At 39.2% G+C, this 19,417-nt stretch overlaps 1 protein-coding gene and 2 pseudogenes across 1 annotated transcript; all 3 read right to left on the bottom strand.

The window, feature by feature from the left end:
• Positions 1–3,187: 3,187 nt before the first annotated feature.
• Positions 3,188–3,751, bottom strand: LOC109372415 (RNA polymerase II subunit A C-terminal domain phosphatase SSU72 pseudogene; annotated as a pseudogene).
• Positions 3,752–4,808: 1,057 nt separating this feature from the next.
• On the bottom strand, positions 4,809–5,777 carry LOC109372413 (olfactory receptor 52B4-like). Its single transcript, XM_019625590.1, has one exon. It carries the CDS (start codon positions 5,775–5,777, stop codon positions 4,809–4,811), a length of 969 nt encoding a protein of 322 aa, XP_019481135.1.
• Positions 5,778–13,349: 7,572 nt separating this feature from the next.
• On the bottom strand, positions 13,350–13,926 carry LOC109372405 (RNA polymerase II subunit A C-terminal domain phosphatase SSU72 pseudogene; annotated as a pseudogene).
• Between the last annotated feature and the right edge of the window lie 5,491 nt (positions 13,927–19,417).

Here is a 19,417-nt window from a genome sequence, read left to right as displayed (position 1 = left end):
TATATCCAGCAATGTCATCCTATAAATGAAGGAGTGATAAAGGCCTTTCCAGATATAGAAAAGCTGAGGGAATTTTCCACCATTAGGCCTGTCTTACAGGAAATGCTGAAGGGGGTTAATCAACCTGAAACAAAAAAACAAAATGATACAAAACTATGAGTAAAATAGCTAACAGACAGAAACAGGAAATGGCAACCCCTACACAGAATAGGGCACTATACACTTAAATATAACCTAAAAATTAAAGGAGGTAAAAAATATTTAAAAAGAAAAAGGGAAGACAATTAGCTACTACAGCTCAGAAATGAACTCATAGCATAAATAGGGATAGTTTACGACAATAAAAATATAAAAGGGGAGAGAGAAAAGCTCTGAATTTGCAAAGGGGAATGGAGATAAGATGCATGCTGTAAAAAAAGGACAACTGTATTTATGAAACTTTCTTTACATAAACTTAATGATAACCACTCAAGGAAATCCAGAACTAAGACACATAACATAAAAAAAGAGGAAACAGAGGAAAAAAATAATAGAATACCACCAAACTAAAATAACAGGCAGAAACACACAGGCACAGAAACAATGGAGACACCGAGCCACCAGGAAACAAAAAATGTCTATAGGAAAGCCTAATATATCATTAATCACCCTAAATGTAAATGGACTGAACTCACCAATAAAAAGGCACAGAGTAGTATGTCAACTATAATTGAATATATATATAGTCATGGGATGTGGGAAAAAAGTGTCTAAGGATAAAAAATAATCAAATTTAAAAAAGGCACAGAGTAGCAGATTGGATCAAAAAACAAAACACAACCATTTGCCGCCTCCAAGAGATACATCTCAATTGTAAGGACAAATATAGACTCAAAGTGAAAGGGTGGAAAATGATACTCCAAGCAAATGGGATCCAGAGAAAATCAGGTGTAGTCATATTTCTTTCTGACAAAACAGACTTCAGGATAAAAAAGGTGACAAGAGACAAAAATGGACATTTCATAATGATAAAGGGGACAATACAACAAGAAAACAAAACACTTACCAATATATATGCCCCCAATCAGAGAGCACCAAAATGTACAAAGCAACTAATAGAACTAAAGGGAGAAACTGACAAAAACACAATTATAGTAAGGGACCTAAATACACTCTTTTTTTTAATTAGTTTCAGGTGTATAAAACAATGTACTAGTTAGACATTTCACCCCTCACAAAGTGATAACCCCCCTCCCCCAATCTATTGCCCCTCTGACATCATATATATCTATTACAATCCCTTTGACTCTATTCCCTATGCTGTACTCCATATCCTGTGACTATACATATATTAAATTATAGTTGACATACAATATTATTCAGCTTCAGGTATACAGTGCAGTGGTCAAGCATCTACACCATCCATGAAATGGTCTCCCTAATAAGACACTAAATACACTCTTAACAGCTATGGATAAATCATTCAAACAGAAAATCAGTAAGGAAATATCAGCCTTAAATGATACATTAGACCAAATGGACATAATTGACATTTATAGAGCACTTCATCCTAGAACTCCAGACTATACATTCTTTTCTAATTCACATGGAACATTCTCAAGGATAGATTATATATTGGGACACAAAACTAGCTCAGCAAATTTAAGAAGATTGAAATCATACCAAGCATATCCTCTGATCACAATGCTTTGAAATTGGAGATCAACTACAAAAAGAAAGCAGGAAAAACCACAAATATATGAAGATTAAACAACATGCTGTTAAAGAATGACTGGGTCAAACAAGAAATAAACGGAGAGATCAAAAGATACATAGAAACAAATGAGAATGAAAATACATCATATCAAAATTATTGGGATGCAGTGAAAGCAATACTAAGAGGGAAACAGGCCTATTTCAAGAAACAAGAAAAATTCCAAATAAACAATCTGACATTACATCTGAATTAGAAAAAGAACAAATGAAGTGCAAAGCCAGCAGAAGGAAGAAAGGAAATAATAAAAATTAGAGCAGAACTAAATGAAATAGAGAACAAAACGACAATAGAAAAAATTAATGCAACAAAGAGCTGGCTCTTTGAAAAGATCAATATAATTGACAAACCCTTAGCTAAGCTCCCTAAGGTAAACAAAGAAAAGACACAAATAAACAAAATCGGAAGTGAAAGAGAAGTTACCACAGCAATACAAAGGATCATACGAGAATACTGTGAAGAAATGCCAAGTTTTTAGAAGTATATAGCCTTCTAGAAGAAGCCATTGTTATGTTGATGAGGATTTCATGGAATCTATGGATTGCTTTGGGTAGTATGGACATTTTGATGTTTCTTCCTGCTCATGAGAATGGTATACCCTTCCAGTTGTTTGTATCTTCTTAAGTTTTTCTCTTCAGTGTCTTGTGGTTTTGCAAGTACAGGTTTTTTTACTTCTTGATGAATATATCCCTAGGTTTGTTTTTTTTGGTTTGGTTTTTTTTTTTTTAATGTAATTGGAAATGGGACTGTTTTCTGAATTTCTCTTTCTGATAGTTTACTGTTGGTGTATAATAATGTAACCAACTTCTGAATATTAATTTTGTGTCCTGCTACTTTGCTGAATTAATTTATAAGTGCCAATGGTTTTCTGGTAGAATCTTTGGGTTTCTCTGTATATGGTATTATGTCATTTGCAAATAGTGACAGTTTTGCTTCTTCCTTTCCAATTTAGATGCCTTTTACTTCTCTTTCCTGTCTTATTGCTGTGGATAGGGTTTCCAATGCTATGTTGAATAAAAGTGATGAAAGTGGAAGGGAAAAAAAAGAAAATGTTAATTTTTCTGCAAAAATCCTTACAGAAATCACTTCTCCAGCACACTCTAATACAAGCTTTGATTTGCTCACTGGAAAATGCAGTCCATGGTGGTTACTTCCTTGCAGAGCAACATGAACACTGAATTATTTCTTCTCTGTAAAGTACCTACAATGTCCTCCACATGTGGAGTGTTTTGATGACTGTCAGTAGTCCTTGTCTTCATTTCCCATCAAATGCTTTTCTTGCTCAGATCTCTTCCCCAGTGCCATAACTAAAAGTCATTCAAATAGCGTTGAGTGGAAGGGGCTCTAAAGAATACCCTTTCAGAATATACAGACTAGTCAAAAACTCCACGCACAAGTTCTTAGCCACGGAGGAACCAAAACCAGCTAAGATCTTCAGTAGAAGCAGACCCTGTGAAGAAAGCTCTTCCCTGTTTTCTCTTCCACTGCCAAGAGCAGCTTGTCCAGGCTGTCTTCCAAGTCTTCCATGTACTGCAGCCCTGGCTGAGCTCACAGATGAGGAAAGCTCCAAGGGTGGCACCCTCCAGGGTGTCTTTTATGTCCACATTAATCACGTGCACAGGCTGGAAGGTGTCCTGCTCTCTGACACACAGATCTGCCACCACTCTGTCCTAGACCCTCTCCTCACAAATAAAGATGACATCAAAGGGATCACTGCACTCTTGATCCTCTCATTTCTTTCCAAGATGTGCAAGAAGAGTCCATCCGTGCTATAGCACTCTCTGTCTCTCCTGACGGGTCATTGTACATCTGTTTGTATGTCGTTGAGAAATCGTAAACCACGGGGAGATTGGGTGCCAGGCTTGGGAGCTTCACACGAGATCCAGTTCCAAAAGACCAGACACTGAATCCTTCTTTCCTGAGGATGCTGTGGGCTTCCATGCTCCTGTTCATGTTACTCATACACACCACAGCCAGCCTGAGCAAAGATGATAGCATGAGGGGGCCACTTAGGACTTGGTGAGACTTGTGGGCTTCAGTGGCTCTGAAACCAGGGCACTGACCACCTGGCTACAGCTATTCCAACTAGCAAAGTGTCACTGAACAGGACCCGGGTTTATATTGAGTCACCTTCTCAGAGTAAGAGGAGACTTCCAGGACTTCTGGATTGACTTACTTTGATCAGGTGGAATGTAATCTAATAATGAGAACAATGGAGGTGATTGGATCAACTAAACCACTAAATCTCCACAAGCATGTGGCCACGTCAATGGGAGTGTTTTGAAATCTGGAATTGACCTTGTTGGTTCATATGGTGAATGAGTGCTGAGACTGGTAGTGACCAAGTACACTAGGCTAACTGTTAGCATGTCACTGCTCTGCAATGAACTGTTAAGGAATTTCAGTTGAAAATCTGTTTAAAAATTGTTAACTTACATCCAATTCAATTACATATATAACTACAAGTATTGTACTTTAATATACTTTTGGTTTTTCTAGAAATGGAATTGTGTAAATCATAGGAGGTTGTACAGTTATACCCAACAATTTAAAAATCATTCACCAATACAAACAAATCATATTCTGTAATTATAATTACAAAGCTGTTCATTAGATCTCTGGAAGTTATTGATCCTGCGAAACTGAAACATTGTGCCCTTTATATGAGATTGTCCAGGGATATCACAAGAAGTCTCAGAGGATGAGAAACTCAGTGAAGAATAGTTGAACAAATTCCAAAACCAGAGCACTGTTCTCATTTCCTCTATTACTAAAGATCAAGCTAGTGACATGAAGGATACATGACTCTGGAAATTCATATGTCTGGCCACAGGCTCTGTGAAGGAGGTAGCTTGTTCAGACAAATATGGCACTGCTGTTTGTCTCTTGCATTGAGAGTTGAAGATGTAACTTCCTTGGTGAACTTGCTCCAGAAACAGAATTTAATGAGCTATTTCCTTGGTTTTCAGTTAACTGCTAGTGTTTTTACCCACCACTTCTGTAGACAACATCGTGGATAGCAAAAGATGCTAAAAACTCTGTTTGACTTTCAAAGTTATTTCTGCTTTGGGAAAAATATGTGAGCTGCCTGCTCTTGGATTTGCTTGGTCTTAATCCCATAAATTATGGGATTCAGCATAGGTGGAACCAGAATGCAGACATTAGCCAACAAGATGTGAATATGAGGTGGAATGTGGCGTCCAAACCGCTGAGTAAGTGTTGTAAAGATTCCAGGGCCATAAAAGAGGATGATGATGCAGACATGAGAACCACATGTATTGAGTGCTTTGTGGCGAGCATCTTGGGAAGACATGTGGAAGATGGCATGAAGAATCAGCGCATAAGAAACAAAAATTATCAGGGCATCTAAAACCACTGTTGACATCATGACAAAAAGTCCATACCAGATGTTCACTCGAATGTCATTACAAGCACATTTGGCCAAGCCAATGTGTTCACAAAAGGTGTGTGGAATAATATTATTTTGACAGAAAGTCAACCTTTTCAAAAGAAATATTATGGGGAAAATTGTACAATAACTTCTCAGGAAGATGATAACACCAATTTTCCCAATCAGTGCATGTGTAAGAATAGTGGTGTACTTCAGTGGGTAGCATATGGCAATGTAGCGGTCAAATGCCATCGCCAGCAAGATTCCTGACTCAGAGATGAAAGTGCAGTGGATAACGAAGACCTGAGTAATGCAGCGATTCAGGGAGATCGCCCCAGCACGGAACCAGAAGATGGCCAAGGCCTGGGGTACTGCACACGTGGAGAGGACAATGTCTGCTCCGGCTAGCATGCAGAGGAAGAGGTACATGGGTTCATGGAGGCTGCTCTTTGTGATGATAATTATGATGAGCAGGCTGTTCCCAAGCAAAGCAATGACATAGGAAACGAAGAAGGGGATGGAAATCCACATGTGCTGGTTCTCCAGGCCAGGGATGCCCAGCAAGTGGAAGACTGTGTGGCTAACACCAGTGTGGTTTAAGGTAGCCATGTGCGGAGAGACTACCAGAGACATCACTTCTTATTCACAGAGACAGAGGAAAATGCAGATTTCCCTGTAATATTCTTTATGAAGACACCAGGAGCTTTTGACATGTCAACACTTTCATATTCTTTAAACATGCAAATAATAAGAAACATAAAAGGTCAAATCTCTGCCTCAGTGAGCATTAGTGTAATTAAAATATGTGCATATCTCTAGCTAATCAAATAAAACATAGTATTATGTGCATATCTCCTGCAAACAAAGGATCATGAATATTCAAAGGAAATCATTCTATGTATCAGAAGCTGTGACAAGTGTTTTTTTGAACTTGACGAACTTAAACTTGACCTGTGGTAGGTAGTTAATCAGAAGAAGAAGAATGAAAAGAGAGGGAAGCAACAAAAGAAAACATGGGTATTCAAGTCAAAGTATAGCTATAGTATGTTCATGAAACAGTGTTCAGTTACAGGTGGCAGTGCATAGGAAATATGGAGAAAGCAAGGTAGGTAGTTGTTCAGGCAGATTCAGTCCAATTGATGGAAATGTGATTTGAAATCTGATTTCACCACATACAATTTGCTCACTTGTGAAGAGAATCAAGAGGACTTAAAGAAATAACATTGACATGGCCTGTGTGCCTGAGGTGAAACACTGCTCATGTTCACACCTTAAAAAACTACGTTGAGAAATGACTGAAATTGGAAAGTAATGCATTATTGCTGGTAGGAGATGTGCATGATATTTGGAAGCTTTTTCCTGAGGTGGAAATTTTATCACTTAGGTCTTAGTGTACATTCATTCATTCAGCCAGTCTGTCATTTAGGAAGCAGTAACTATTTTTCAGGCACCATATTACAAACTAGGGATATAGAAAAAAAGTTGGAATTCAACAGGGTCCTATGGGCTTATGGTTTGAGAGAAAACCAAATTTGTAAGCAGATTGGTTGAAGACAATTGTTAGTTGAAGAATTGAAGACAATTGTTAATTTTTCTTTTTGAAGGAGTCTTTTAAAATAGCATAGTAGCTAAATTATATCTCATACTCATTAACATTATTTCTTCCACTCCAGTTACTTACTTGGTGCCCATGATTTTCCTTTCTGGGGAGGAAAATCAGCTCCTATTACCATCCTCCAAGTGCTGGGGGAACGTGTTCTGCCATCAGAGTCACCTATCACAGGAGTCCAATCAGCAAGCCTAGGTTAGGACACTGCCTCCTACAGAGTATACAGCTGCTTTGTAAAAAAAAAGTTCTCTTCAGTGAGGGCAGCTGACCTCCTGCAGGAAAACAAGTGGATGACACCAGAGGGATGTGAGGGTTGGTGTGTGCCCCATAGGCCTGATTGGGGAAGGAAAGGAGAAAAATAGCAAGAAGGAAGAGGGCACAGAAGACACAAGACAAATGCAGAGCTGTAGAGGAGGAAAGATTATGGAAGCTAGCGATAGCTATGTGTTTGGGAAAAGGGAGAAGCAGAGGAAATTTTATTAATTGGAGCCAGAGAGAGAAGCCAGGGAGTTCAGAGGTTGAGGATATGCCTTTTTAATTAGTCTCCTGACCAAGTTAGAGTGACTTTAGTCTCACATGAGTTCATCTAAATGCCCCATTCAATGCTCCTCCCCCATAGTTCTCACATCTGTCCAGATCTAGTTCGCTTCCCAAGCCCTACTTTGGGAAGCCCAGCACAGATCCTTGTCATTCTCAGGGCTCTTCTCATGTTTGCCAAGAGGGGTCTGCAGTCCAAGTCACCATCGTCTCTGTTTTCTCACGTCCAGTTATTAGAACATTTGTCATATATTGGATTACTTCCCTTTATTTGCCAACCTTCATTACCATTAACCTCAGCTGCCCATACACTCTCAACTTCCCTTCCCTTCCCGCACCTCACCCTCCACATCTGCTGTCACCAACCAGGCTGGTGCCTCTTGTCTTTAACATTCTTTGTGCACATGTATCAGTAGCCTCCAAGAGTTCTATCTCCTCTGGTCTGTTCGGGACATAACACAAGCCCAGTGCTCACATTGATCCTGGAACCACCCCACCCATAAATATCTATTTCACTCACCAGCCTCTGTTGAGTCTTCAGTAACAGACGTGAGATTGGAGATGAAATGCAGTTTGTTGGGGGCCGGGCAGTTGGGCTATTTATTCTTTCATGAGAGCCCTTAAGGGAAGCACTTTCATCAGGGCCTCAGGGACACAGCTGTCTCCACCAGCCTCCCCTTCTCCCCAGATGTCTTGATCCCAGGTCTATTTCTCCCTTCCCTTGAATTTCTCCTGAGTATTTTACCTCCTGCTTCTCCTCACATGTTCTGAAACCCACCCCACACCAAGTGTTCACATTTATGATGTTTCACTATAAAAGACCTCTCCCAGCTAAACTAGCTTTGCTACAAGCCTGCCGTAATACCTACCCTGGAATTAAATATTGAATTAAATTAATGAAGATTAAAGTTATATTCAATCTGTAATATCAACACATGCTATTAATATGTAAAGATAATTTTCAGATTTTTGGTCTTCATAAAAGAATGATGTTGCAGTTATATTCGTAGTCATAAGATTCATCTTTAGAGTCATAAATAATGAGTTTTAATTCTTTCCTAAGGGTACATACATGTCCATGCACAACTCGTAGTACACATGTAATTCTTGACATTTGTGACACATTTTTATTTCATGTGTTGATTGATTGATTGATTGATTGATTGATTGACTGTATTGTTCTGCTTAGTGCTTAGTCACCAAAACTCCACATTTATAGTTGTTGGGGGAAAATTCCATTTTCTCTGATTACAAAAATAGTCTCATACATTATTATTATTATTTTTTTATTATTTTTTTTTTTAGCTGAGCCATCCTACCACCAGTTGGCAGCTCAGCGGCAGCTCAGCTCGGGCCGGATTCAAACTGCTGTTGCTCAGAGCTCAAACCTTTGAGCGAGCTCTTAACCAACTGAGCCACTCAGCCAACCCCACTCATACATTATTTTTTAAAATCAGATAAAAAAGACAGGAAAAACAAAGTAATCCCACCTTCAGAAAAAAAAAAGTGTGTAGTTTGATATAAATACATATAAGTATATTATCTCAACTAGTCCTCCACACTTTATGCTCTTCAAAAAAAATCTTACTAAATTTTATTAATTAATTAAATAATTATATAAAAATAATGCATTTTATTCATACATGTATTTGTGGATAGAATTAGCACATTTGTTCATTTCAGATTCAATGCTTAGGGAGTCCATTGAACATCTATTAAGGCAGAAGTGTGTACAGATTTCAGAAGTAATCAGATTCTGTGAGAAGCCTATTGTGACAGTCTCAAGATATAATTCTGCTTTTGTGCACTATGTTATATTCAAAATAGATGATATTTGCTGAATTTTGTATTTTCTAGAAATTCTAAGATCAATGTATAATATTTTCAAAATGACCAATAAGTGCTCAGAAATACATTGCACTTTCGTGTAAAGTTAAACCCACCTCTCTCTTCTCAGTATCAATAGATATAAATTTACAGCCATACTCAATGGTTGAAGTTAATATGTGAAAACCATGTGAAACTAAACCATGAAGAAACAGATCTAAGCATTTTACATGACTAAATGAATGAGTCTTTTTCAGACCCAGAGTGGCACCAAATATCATATAAAACTAATCCACTGGTATAAAATTTCAGTGATATGAAATGAATAAGTTGTAGGCATCTGCTTTACATATTGTGCCTATAAAAAGAAACAACAATAAAAGCTTTATTGTGTTCTTAAAAATCTTTTAAGAGGGTAGCTCTCATGTTAAGTGCCTTGCCACAATAAAATAAACTTGTTTTAAAAATCACATAAAAGTTTTCCAAGCCAATGAGGGGAGGCAGAAGCAGCTGAAATGGAGTGGGACTGGAGAAGCCTCATGGTCAGAACAAGGATTTTGTAGTATCAGGTCAGAAACCAACAACCTGAGGACAAGAATGGACAAGGTATATTTCATGCATATCAGTAAGCATCAGTGTTGATGATCAGAAGCCACCCTGAACTCCACCATTGTGCAGATGTCTGTGTAATTAATGACTTCCTCCCCACTAGTTTTTGGCTACTGCACACTTGCCTAGAGGTAAAATTAGCCTTGGAGAGAAAAGAGAAGGGGAGGCTGTATATATGTGCTCTAGAGAATAAAAATACTTTTTTCACTCCAAGATTTTGTTGTCTGAAAATTTCTCACCTGTTACAGATGAGAACTGAGTCCACAATTTAAAAAACCGTCCTGGGCCGGCTGAGTGGCTCAGTTGGTTAAGAGTTAACTTAAGAGCACAAGCTCTGAGCAACAGGGCCACAGGTTCGATTCCCACATGGGCCAGTGTCACTGCACCCGAGCTGCCGTTGAGCTGCCAACAGGTGGCAGGATGGCTCAGCTGGTGAGAGCATGTGCTCCTAACAACAAGACTGCCTGTTCCATGGTGGACTACACCCACCCACAACTAAGACTGAACTCGGCATCTTGAGCTGAGCTACCACCCAGATGGCTCAGTGGATGGAGCATGCACTCTTAACAACAAAGCTGCTGCTTGAACTCCCACATGAGATGGTGGCTACGCCCATCTGCAGTTAAGATTGAACACAGCACCTTGAGCTTAGAGGACACTAGCTGCCAATGGGCAGCCAGATGATGACTGGTGCCCTCCACAACTACGATTAAAGAACCACAACTTGGCTGGTCCCCTTCCCCAATTCCCTAACACTGTTCCCCTCCACCAATTAAAAAAAAAATCTGCAGTGCATCTTGCACCATAAACATTTTTGGACCGAACTTTATTATGTTTCTACAATAAAAGTATGTGCAAAGATGAAGTAGACCCACCAGAAAGGCCAGCCCCTTTCATCACCCTGTCATCAATGCACTGATTTGGGCACAGGCAGAAAGACTCTGGTTTGCAAGAGGATGTGAGGCTCCAGAGAAGAGATGAGCAGTGGGCTCTGCTTAGCACACCCAAGAAAGCTGCTTAGATATTTGAGAACACAATCATATGATTTTTGACTTGCAAGAAAACCCAGCCATACATGTAGAAGCTAAGACAGTCTTGGGAGTTATGGGGATACTTGTGGTTGACAACTGGTCCTTCAAGAACATAGTTTCAGTCTCACCCATATCACAGGAGCCAAAGAGCTGTGATGTAACTTCCGTAAAGGGGGATTAGCCTACTCTATTCACTGCTGCGTCTCTGGTGCAAAGAACAGTGCCTAACATGTTGGAAGCTCAATAAACATTTGTTGAATGAATTAATATATCCAGGTTGTGGATTTAGGGATCAATTCACTGAAGAGAGAGAACACGTTGTGATGGGTATTTACCACCTTTGGGAAGAGTTTTTGGAGTTTATCTTAAAGCTAAAGAGCAGGAATTGAAGATTTTTGAAGCAATATATAATATGATCACATCTTTATTTCAAAACATAATTTTGACAAACATGAAAAAAATACTGAAGGAGAGGAGATAGGACATAGAGAGAAAAAATAAGAAAGTCACTGATCTATGAGGTCAGTTCATAAATTGCATTTATCACTCCTTGTTTTAAAAAAAGTTTCTGAGGTATGATAGTCTTCCTTAAAGGTCATCATGTGATAGAGTCTATACAGGTTAAAATAGCTGTGAGGAGGTGTTATATTTATAAGCACAAGAGCCTGAATTGGAACTCAGAGTTGAATACACATGCTGGATTTAGGAGTAAATGCTCCCCCTTAATCTCACCCAATATTGGTGTATATTTTTCAAGAGTTGATAAGGCCAAGAAAAGGCAGATCTTTAAAGTTTAATTGTGAGCCCCTGGAGCATAAAATACTGAATCAGAGGGACAAGAAGGACCAAGTAGCACCTGATCCCCAGCCAATTCCAAGGAAACAAAGAGAAGTGAAGGCAGAAGATGACTTTCGTGGTAGACTTGGTAAGATTTTAGAGCATTAACTTTAATGATATGGGGCTATAGATACACAGCATTTGGAAGAAGGGACACCCCTCCCTTATACAGTGCTGAGCACAGCCTGGCAGCACAGTAAATATAGTGTCACTTGGCACAGTTGAGACTGTGTTGGGAGCACCCTGAATAGGGCATTGGGTACTCATGGAAGTCCCTGTTTAATTGCAATTACAATCCCAATCATCAGGAGAGGGGACAGAAGGAGTAAAGGAGCATATAGAGAGCCAATAAAGAGATGTGTTATCCAGCTGACTAAGGTGGCCAGGGTGTCTAGAAGTTCAATCTGTAACACTAGCCCTTAAGAAACCATTAAAATTGTGTCTCACTGCCATCCTTTGATTATAAAAAAAGGATAAAGAATTTATTCTCTGGGTGAGGTCCCCAGTAGGGTGTTAACTCTCATAATTCTGAGTCTCTGTTCCTGGGCATGGCCCCAGAAGGAGATCCATGGTAGTGTCAACAACAAAATGCCTAAGTTGGAGGTTTAATATCTATGGAAAGGCTAACAAAGAGAAAATTCATAGATAGAAAAAAAGATACTTATCATCAAAATTAAATTATATCATTTTATATTTTTCTTTTGGGGTTGTTTCTCCTTATTTACAATTCCAATACAAATCCTTAGTAATAACATAAAATTCATTTTCTTACTCAGGTCTTGAAGTCAGCATTTAAAAAGTACGTATAATCAATAAGTAAAGCTATCTCAAGTAAAAATGCAATATACTCCTTTTTCATTAGGAGAGAAAACCCTTATAATTAATACACCACTCAAAATGGGCAAAAAGAAATTATTTTTAAAAGTGAAGCTCTATACTTTTAATTTCAATTTATTACTTTATTGTCAATTAATGAAATCCAAGGAACTCCCAAAAATGTATGCCAATAAAGTAGCATCCATGCTTACTTTCCTAGGGACATTTAATTGTTTCATTCCTTTATATTTCCAGAGGCAATGCCTTCAGATGCTACAAGGAATTACGTTTTCCAATCCACTGACTTAAATGAGTGAGATCAACCTGAATTATCTGGGTGGGCCCACTGTAATTACAAGGGTCCTGAAATATGGAAGAGGGAGGCACAAGAGATCAGAGTGATGTAATGTGGGAAAGACTCAACCTGCCATGGTGACTTTTAAGATGGAAGAAGGGGGCAATGAACCTAGGAATGTGTGTGGTTTCTACAAGGTAGGAAAGGCAGGAAAATTAATACCCCCTACAGTCTCCAGAAAGAAGGCTATAAAAAAAAAAGGATGGCCTATGCAATGTCCTTTATTCTCTGATTTTCTTTTAACAAATCACTTGTCAAACACTCCATTATGAATTTGATTTGCTCATCTGGAAAACTCAATTAGTGATGGTAATTTCCTTCCAATGTAAACACTGAATTACTTCTTTGCTGTAGAATACCAACAATTTCCTCCACCTGTGGTGTGTTTTGATGACTGTCAGTAGTGCTTGTCTTCATTTCCCATCAAATGCTTTACTTGCTCAGATCTCTTCCCCAGTGCCATAACTAAAAGTTATACACTGAGTGGAAAGGGCTTTAAAGATGCTTCTCACAGAAAATATGGACTAGTCAAAAACTCACGCACAAGTTCTTACCCACCAAGGAGCCAAAACCAGCTAAGATCTTCAATAGAGGCAGACCCTGTGAAGAAAGCTCTTCCCTGTTTCCTCTTCCACTGCCAAGAGCAGCCTGTCTTCCAAGTCTTCCATGTGCTGCAGTCCCTGGCAGAGCTCACAGATGAGGAAAGCTCCAAGGGTGGCACCCTCCAGGGCGTCTTCCATGTCCACATTGATCACGTGCACAGGCTGGAAGGTCTCCTGTTCTCTGGCACACAGATCTGCCACCACTCTGTCCTAGACCCTCTCCTCACAAGGAAAGATGACATCAAAGGGATCACGAGACTCTTGAAATCTCTGGCCGGGACTTGATCCTCTCATTTCGTTCCAAGATGTGCAAGAAGAGTCCATCCGTGCTGCAGAACTCTCTGTCTTTCTTGAGGAGGTCATTGTATATCTGTGTATATGTCGTTGAGAAATCGTAAACCACGGGGAGATTGGGTGCCAGGCTTGGGAGCTTCACACGAGATCCAGTTCCGAAAGACCAGACACTGAATCCTTCTTTCCTGAGGATGCCGTGGGCTTCCATGCTCCTGTTCATGTTACTCATACAAATCACAGCCAGCCTGAGCAAAGATGATGGCATGAGGGGGCCACTTAGGACTTGGTGAGACTTGTGGGCTTCAGTGGCTCCCGGGACTCAAACCAAAGCACTGACCACCTGGCTACAGCTCTTCCAAATAGCAAAGTGTCCTTGAACAGGACCCAGGTTTATACTGAGTCACCGTCTCAAAATAGGAGACTTCCAGAACTTCTGAATTGATAGGATTATGATAATAAACTTTAACTAATCTAATCATGAGAAGTAAGCGGTTAAAATACTTTTTTAAAAAATCTAATCCTCAACAGAGATAGCGCCACCTGGTGAGGAGGGTTTTGAATATTAAGTTAGCCCTATGGTTTCTCAGAGTAATTAAGCTATGAAGCTACTGATAGTGCCCAACCCTCTGTGTAACTGGAAGGCTCAGCACAGCCTTGAAAAATTTCAGGACATCTTGGCACGCGCCTTCAGCCGCTTCCCAGCCTTCCTTAAGGCTAAGGTGATCCGCTAGAAGTGCACGGGCAAGACCAAGGTCTATAGCTTGTTAGCTTTAAGGACCCCAGAGACTATATCACGCCATCAGTGAGACAAATGGGATATGTGGGTTTGCGCCCACATGGACCAAACCTGGATGTGGTGTGCAAGACGCAGGAGGAAAAGAAGTTGGTCCTGAGACAGGATCTGTGGCCAGGAACCTGCTCATACCAGCTGGACTCGGGCTCCTCTCCACAGTTCTCTTTGGAAAACCCACAACTATCCATCCATCCTCCCCAAATCAGTTTCAATAAATTTTTGTTCATTTCAAAGCCAATTAAAAACAGGTCAATATTAATTGACAGAAATTGGTAGAAAATGGTCGAATACCAATGCTTGAGATTTGTCTCCTCACACTAGTTCATTATGGTAGATTGAATTTAAAATTTTCTTCAGGTAAATACCCAGAAGTGGATTTACAGGATCATATGGTAGTTCTATTTTTAATTTCTGGAGGAAATTCTATATTGTTTTCTATAGTAGCTGTACCAATTCCCACCAACAGCGCACAGGGGTTCCCTTTTCTCCACATCCTCGCCAACACTTAGCATTTCTTGACTTTTTGATAATAGCCATTCTAACAGAGGTGAGGTGATAACTTATTGTGGTTTTTATTTGGATTTCCCTGATGAGTAGTGATGTAGAGCACTTTTTTTTCATTCAAATTTATTGTGGCGACAATGGTAAACAAAACTACATAGATTTCAAGTGTACAATTCTATAATCCATCATCTATATATTGCATTATGTATATGCACTCAGAGTCAGTTCTCCTTCCATCACCATATACTTGACCCCCTTTACCCTCTTTTACCATCCCATTTGTCCCCTTTACCTTCTGGTAACCACTAAACTATTGTCCGTGTCTATGAGTTTTTGTTTCTTTGTCTTGTTCCTTTGTTGCCTTCAGCTTTATAGCCCATATATGAGTGAAGTCATATGGTTCTCGACTTTTTCTGTCTGATTTATTTCGCTTAGCATAATAATCTCAAGATCCATCCATGTTTTTGCAAATGGCACTATCTCATCTTTTCTTATGGCAGAGTAGTATTCCATTGTGTTTATATATAATATCACATCTTCTTTATCCAATCATCTATTGATGGACACTTTGGTTGTTTCCATGTCTTGGCCACCATAAATAATGCTGCAATGAACATTGGAGTACATATATATTTACTGTAAAAGTTTTCAGATTTTTAGGGGAGATACCCAGGAGAGGAATTGCTGATTCATATGGTAATTCTATTCTTAATTTTTTGAGGAACCTCCATGCTGTTCTCCATAGTGGCTGTACAAATTTACATTCCCACCAGCAGTGTATGAGGGTTCTTTTCTCTCCACAGCCTCTCCAATGCTTATTACTTTCCTTGTTGATGACAGCGATTCTAACAGGTGTGAGATGATATCTTGTTGTGGTTTTGATTTGCATTTCCCTAATAGATAGTGAAGTTGAACATTGTTTCATATATCTATTGGCCATTTGTATATCTTGTTGGGAGAAGTTTCTGTTCATGTCCTCTGCCCATTTTTTAATTGGATTGTTTGTTTTTTGTTGTTGAGCTGTATGAGTTCCTTATACATTTTGGATATTAGCCCCTTGTCGTAGGCATTTGCAAATATCTTCTCCCATTTGGTTGGTTGACTCTTTGTTTTGTTAATGGCTTCTTTTGCTGTACAGAAGATTTTTAGTTTGATATAGTCCCATTCATTTATTTTAGCTTTTACTTCCCTTGCCTTTAAGGACAAATTCATAAAATCCTCTTTGAACCCCAGGTCCATAAGTTTAGTATCTGTGCTGTCTTCTATGCAGTTTATTGTTTCAGGCCTTAAGTTTAGGTCTTTGATCCATTTTGAGTTAATTTTGGTACATGGTGATAGATAGAAGTCTAGTTTCATTGTTTTGCATGTGGCTTTCCAATTTTCCCAGCACCATTTATTGAAGAGGCTTTCTTTTCTCCATTGTATGTTATTGGCTCCTTAGTCAAAAATTCCTGTCCACATTTATGTGGGTTTATTTTTGGGTTTTCAATTCTATTCCATTGGTCTGTGTGTCTGTTTTTCTGCTAATACCATGCTGTTCTGATTATTATTGTTCTGTAATACAAGCTGAAGTCAGGGAGTCTGATACCTCCAGCATTGTCCTTTTTTCAAAGATTGCATTGCCTATTCAGGGTCTTTTTTGATTCCATATAAATCTGAGGATTTTTCGTTCTATTCCTTTTTTTAAAATTAAAATTTATTGGAGTGACAATGTTTAGTGAAATTATAGGTTTCAAGTGTACAATTCTGTAATACATCATCTATATATCACATGGTGTGTTTTCCACCCAGAGTCAGTTCTCTTTCCATCACCATATATTTGACCCCATTCACCCTCATTTACCACTTCCCTCCCACCTTACCCCCTGGTAAGCACTAAACTATTGTCTGTGTCTATGAGTTTTTGTTTCTTCATTTGTTTGTCTTGTTCCTTTGTTGCTTTAACTTTTATATCCCACATATTAGTGAAATCATATGGTTCTCAACTTTTCCTGTGTGACTTATTACACTGTTGGTGGAAATGCGGATTGCTATATCCGCTATAGAAGGCAGTGTGGAGGTTCCTCAAAAAATAAAGAATAGAATTACCATATGACCAGCAATCCTAGGTATATACCAAAAAAAATCTGAAAACATTTATCCGTAAAAATATATGTGCTCCGATGTTCATTGCAACTTTATTTATGGTGGCCAAAACATGAAAACCACCAAAGTGCCCTTAAATAGACAATTGGGCAAAGATGTGGTACATATATATACACAATGGAATACCACTCTGCCATAAGAAAAGATGAAATAGTTTCATTTGTCTCCACCTCTTTGTCTCTGTCTCCACCCCTCTGTCTCTGTCTCTGCTCTCCTGTCTCTGTCTCTGCCCCCTGTATCTGTATCTGCCCCTCTGTCTCTTTACCATGTAAATTATGTCCCTGAGCATTTCTCATAGGATACCTTCTCAGCCTCATTTTCTAGTTAACAGTTTTCTGATTCTCTGGAACTGTTTCCAATTCTTCACTGTGTATGATGATAGCAAGTTCCCCTTTTCCTCTTCTTCCTGAAGCCATATTTCATTGCACTGTCCCAAATGGCATAAACACAGGAGCCACTCCCCTCTTCCTGACTGTGGACCTCTCTGTGAGGTATGAGGCAGCAGCAGAGGACTAGAATGATAAGGCCCCTCAGATTCCCTCTTCCCACAAATAGGCAGGCCCCTCTGCAGCACAGAGACCCATCTCTCCAGAAAGCAGCATCACAGGAGTCCAGCTGAATATATGAAAGGAAAGTTTACATTTATCAGTAATTCCAGAATTTGTAATAAGCCAGAAATATGACACCATTTGTCACCTGTTGAATCACCTGGCCCAGCAAAGATGAAAAGGCATGTTAATTCCCAGTGTTGACATGGATGTGAGCAAAGTAAACACATTGATATTTTGTTCTTTGGATTATAAACTATATAATAAAACCTCACTGGAGGACAGTTGAGCATTTCACATATCAATCCAAATCCATCAGCTTATTCTCAAGAAATAACCAAATTGTAAAATGTACATTAAAAAGATGATGATTATATCATTGCTCATAATGTGAAAACAATTGGAAGAAGCACATAAATACAAAATTATTTTCAAAATGTTTAAATTAGTTTTGGTGCATGCATCCATCTAATGGACTGCTTGTATGCATTAGTGATACAGTTGACCCTTAAACAACACAGGGGTTGGGACACCAACCCCACACATACTCGAAAATCCAAGTATAACTTTTGACTCCCCCAAAAGTTTAATTATAGTCATCTTTCATTAACTCTGGGGCATTTGTTCCAAGACACACACACACACACACACACACACACACACACACACACTGCTGGGGTTACCAAAAACCGCAGATGCTCAAGTCCCTTATATAAAATGTCTTAGAATAATGCATACAGTCAGCCCTCTGCATCTGTGGATTCCTTGGTTGGTTGATCCTCGTTTGAGCCTCAGTTGGTTGAATCCGCAGAGGCAAAACCTGGGGATATAAGGCTGACTGTATTTACTGGGGGGAAAACCCACGTATAAGTGGACCTGTGCAGTTCAAACCCATGTTTCTGTGAGAAGTTTAAAAGTAAACTCAAGTCTGTGGTAGCATAACCTGCTTGTCAATTTTTACTTTTTCTTTTCATGTATGAAACATATACAAACAATTAAATGAGGGATATCCAAAGGAATATCTAAAAGATCTGCCAGAAACATGGATAGTTCCTTAACAGAGGTCAAGTGTGGGGTTCTCGTCCTTAGGCACAGGAACGAGGGTGATTGGGCTTTGAGTCGTGCAGCATTGTTGACAGTGATATGTGAAGGAGAAGGCAACAGTGTGTCATAGGAAGTGATATGTGAAACTAAGTTTCACTGGGCAACTAGTGAAAAATAGAATTTTCTGTCAATAAAGTCTGTACAGCACAGGGAACCATGAAATTTAGTGGAGACTTTAGAAGTAAGTCAGTTGAGGCTTCCTCGAGCTTTGCTGCTGCTACAATAGTTGTTGAGCAGGTAGATATGCCTTGTTAGGGATATGCCTCCTAATGGGAGACTAAAGTAAGCAACAGGCCTCTGATCGGTGCCATGATGAGCCATATTGGAGCCTGTGCCCTTCTCTACATATTTTTATGTATTTGTTAAATGGTTAATTCTCTCCAGGACACTAAAAAGGTGAAAAAATATTTAAAAATTGAAAAGTAAGTTGTTAAAACTCACATTATTTTTAATGTGTTATAGTTTTTAAATTTTTTAAAAATTTATTGGGATGACATTGGTTAGTAAAATTAGTTTCAAGTTGGGGGCCAGCCGAGTGGCTCAGTTGGTTAAGAGCTCGCTCAAGAGTTTGAGCTCTGAGCCACAGCAGTTCGATGCCTGGTCCAAGCTGAGCGGCCGCTGAGCTGCCAACAGGTAGCAGGATGGCTCAGCTAAAAATAAAT

Source organism: Hipposideros armiger, unplaced genomic scaffold, assembly GCF_001890085.2.
Source record: "Hipposideros armiger isolate ML-2016 unplaced genomic scaffold, ASM189008v1 scaffold_635, whole genome shotgun sequence".
NCBI lineage: Eukaryota > Metazoa > Chordata > Mammalia > Chiroptera > Hipposideridae > Hipposideros > Hipposideros armiger.
This window is presented reverse-complemented; position numbering and strand designations above follow the sequence as displayed.

What these genes read in the sequence shown, in the direction of transcription:
- LOC109372413 (XM_019625590.1), bottom strand. Translation starts at nt 5,777, where the DNA reads ATGTCTCTGGTAGTCTCTCCGCACATGGCTACCTTAAACCACACTGGT.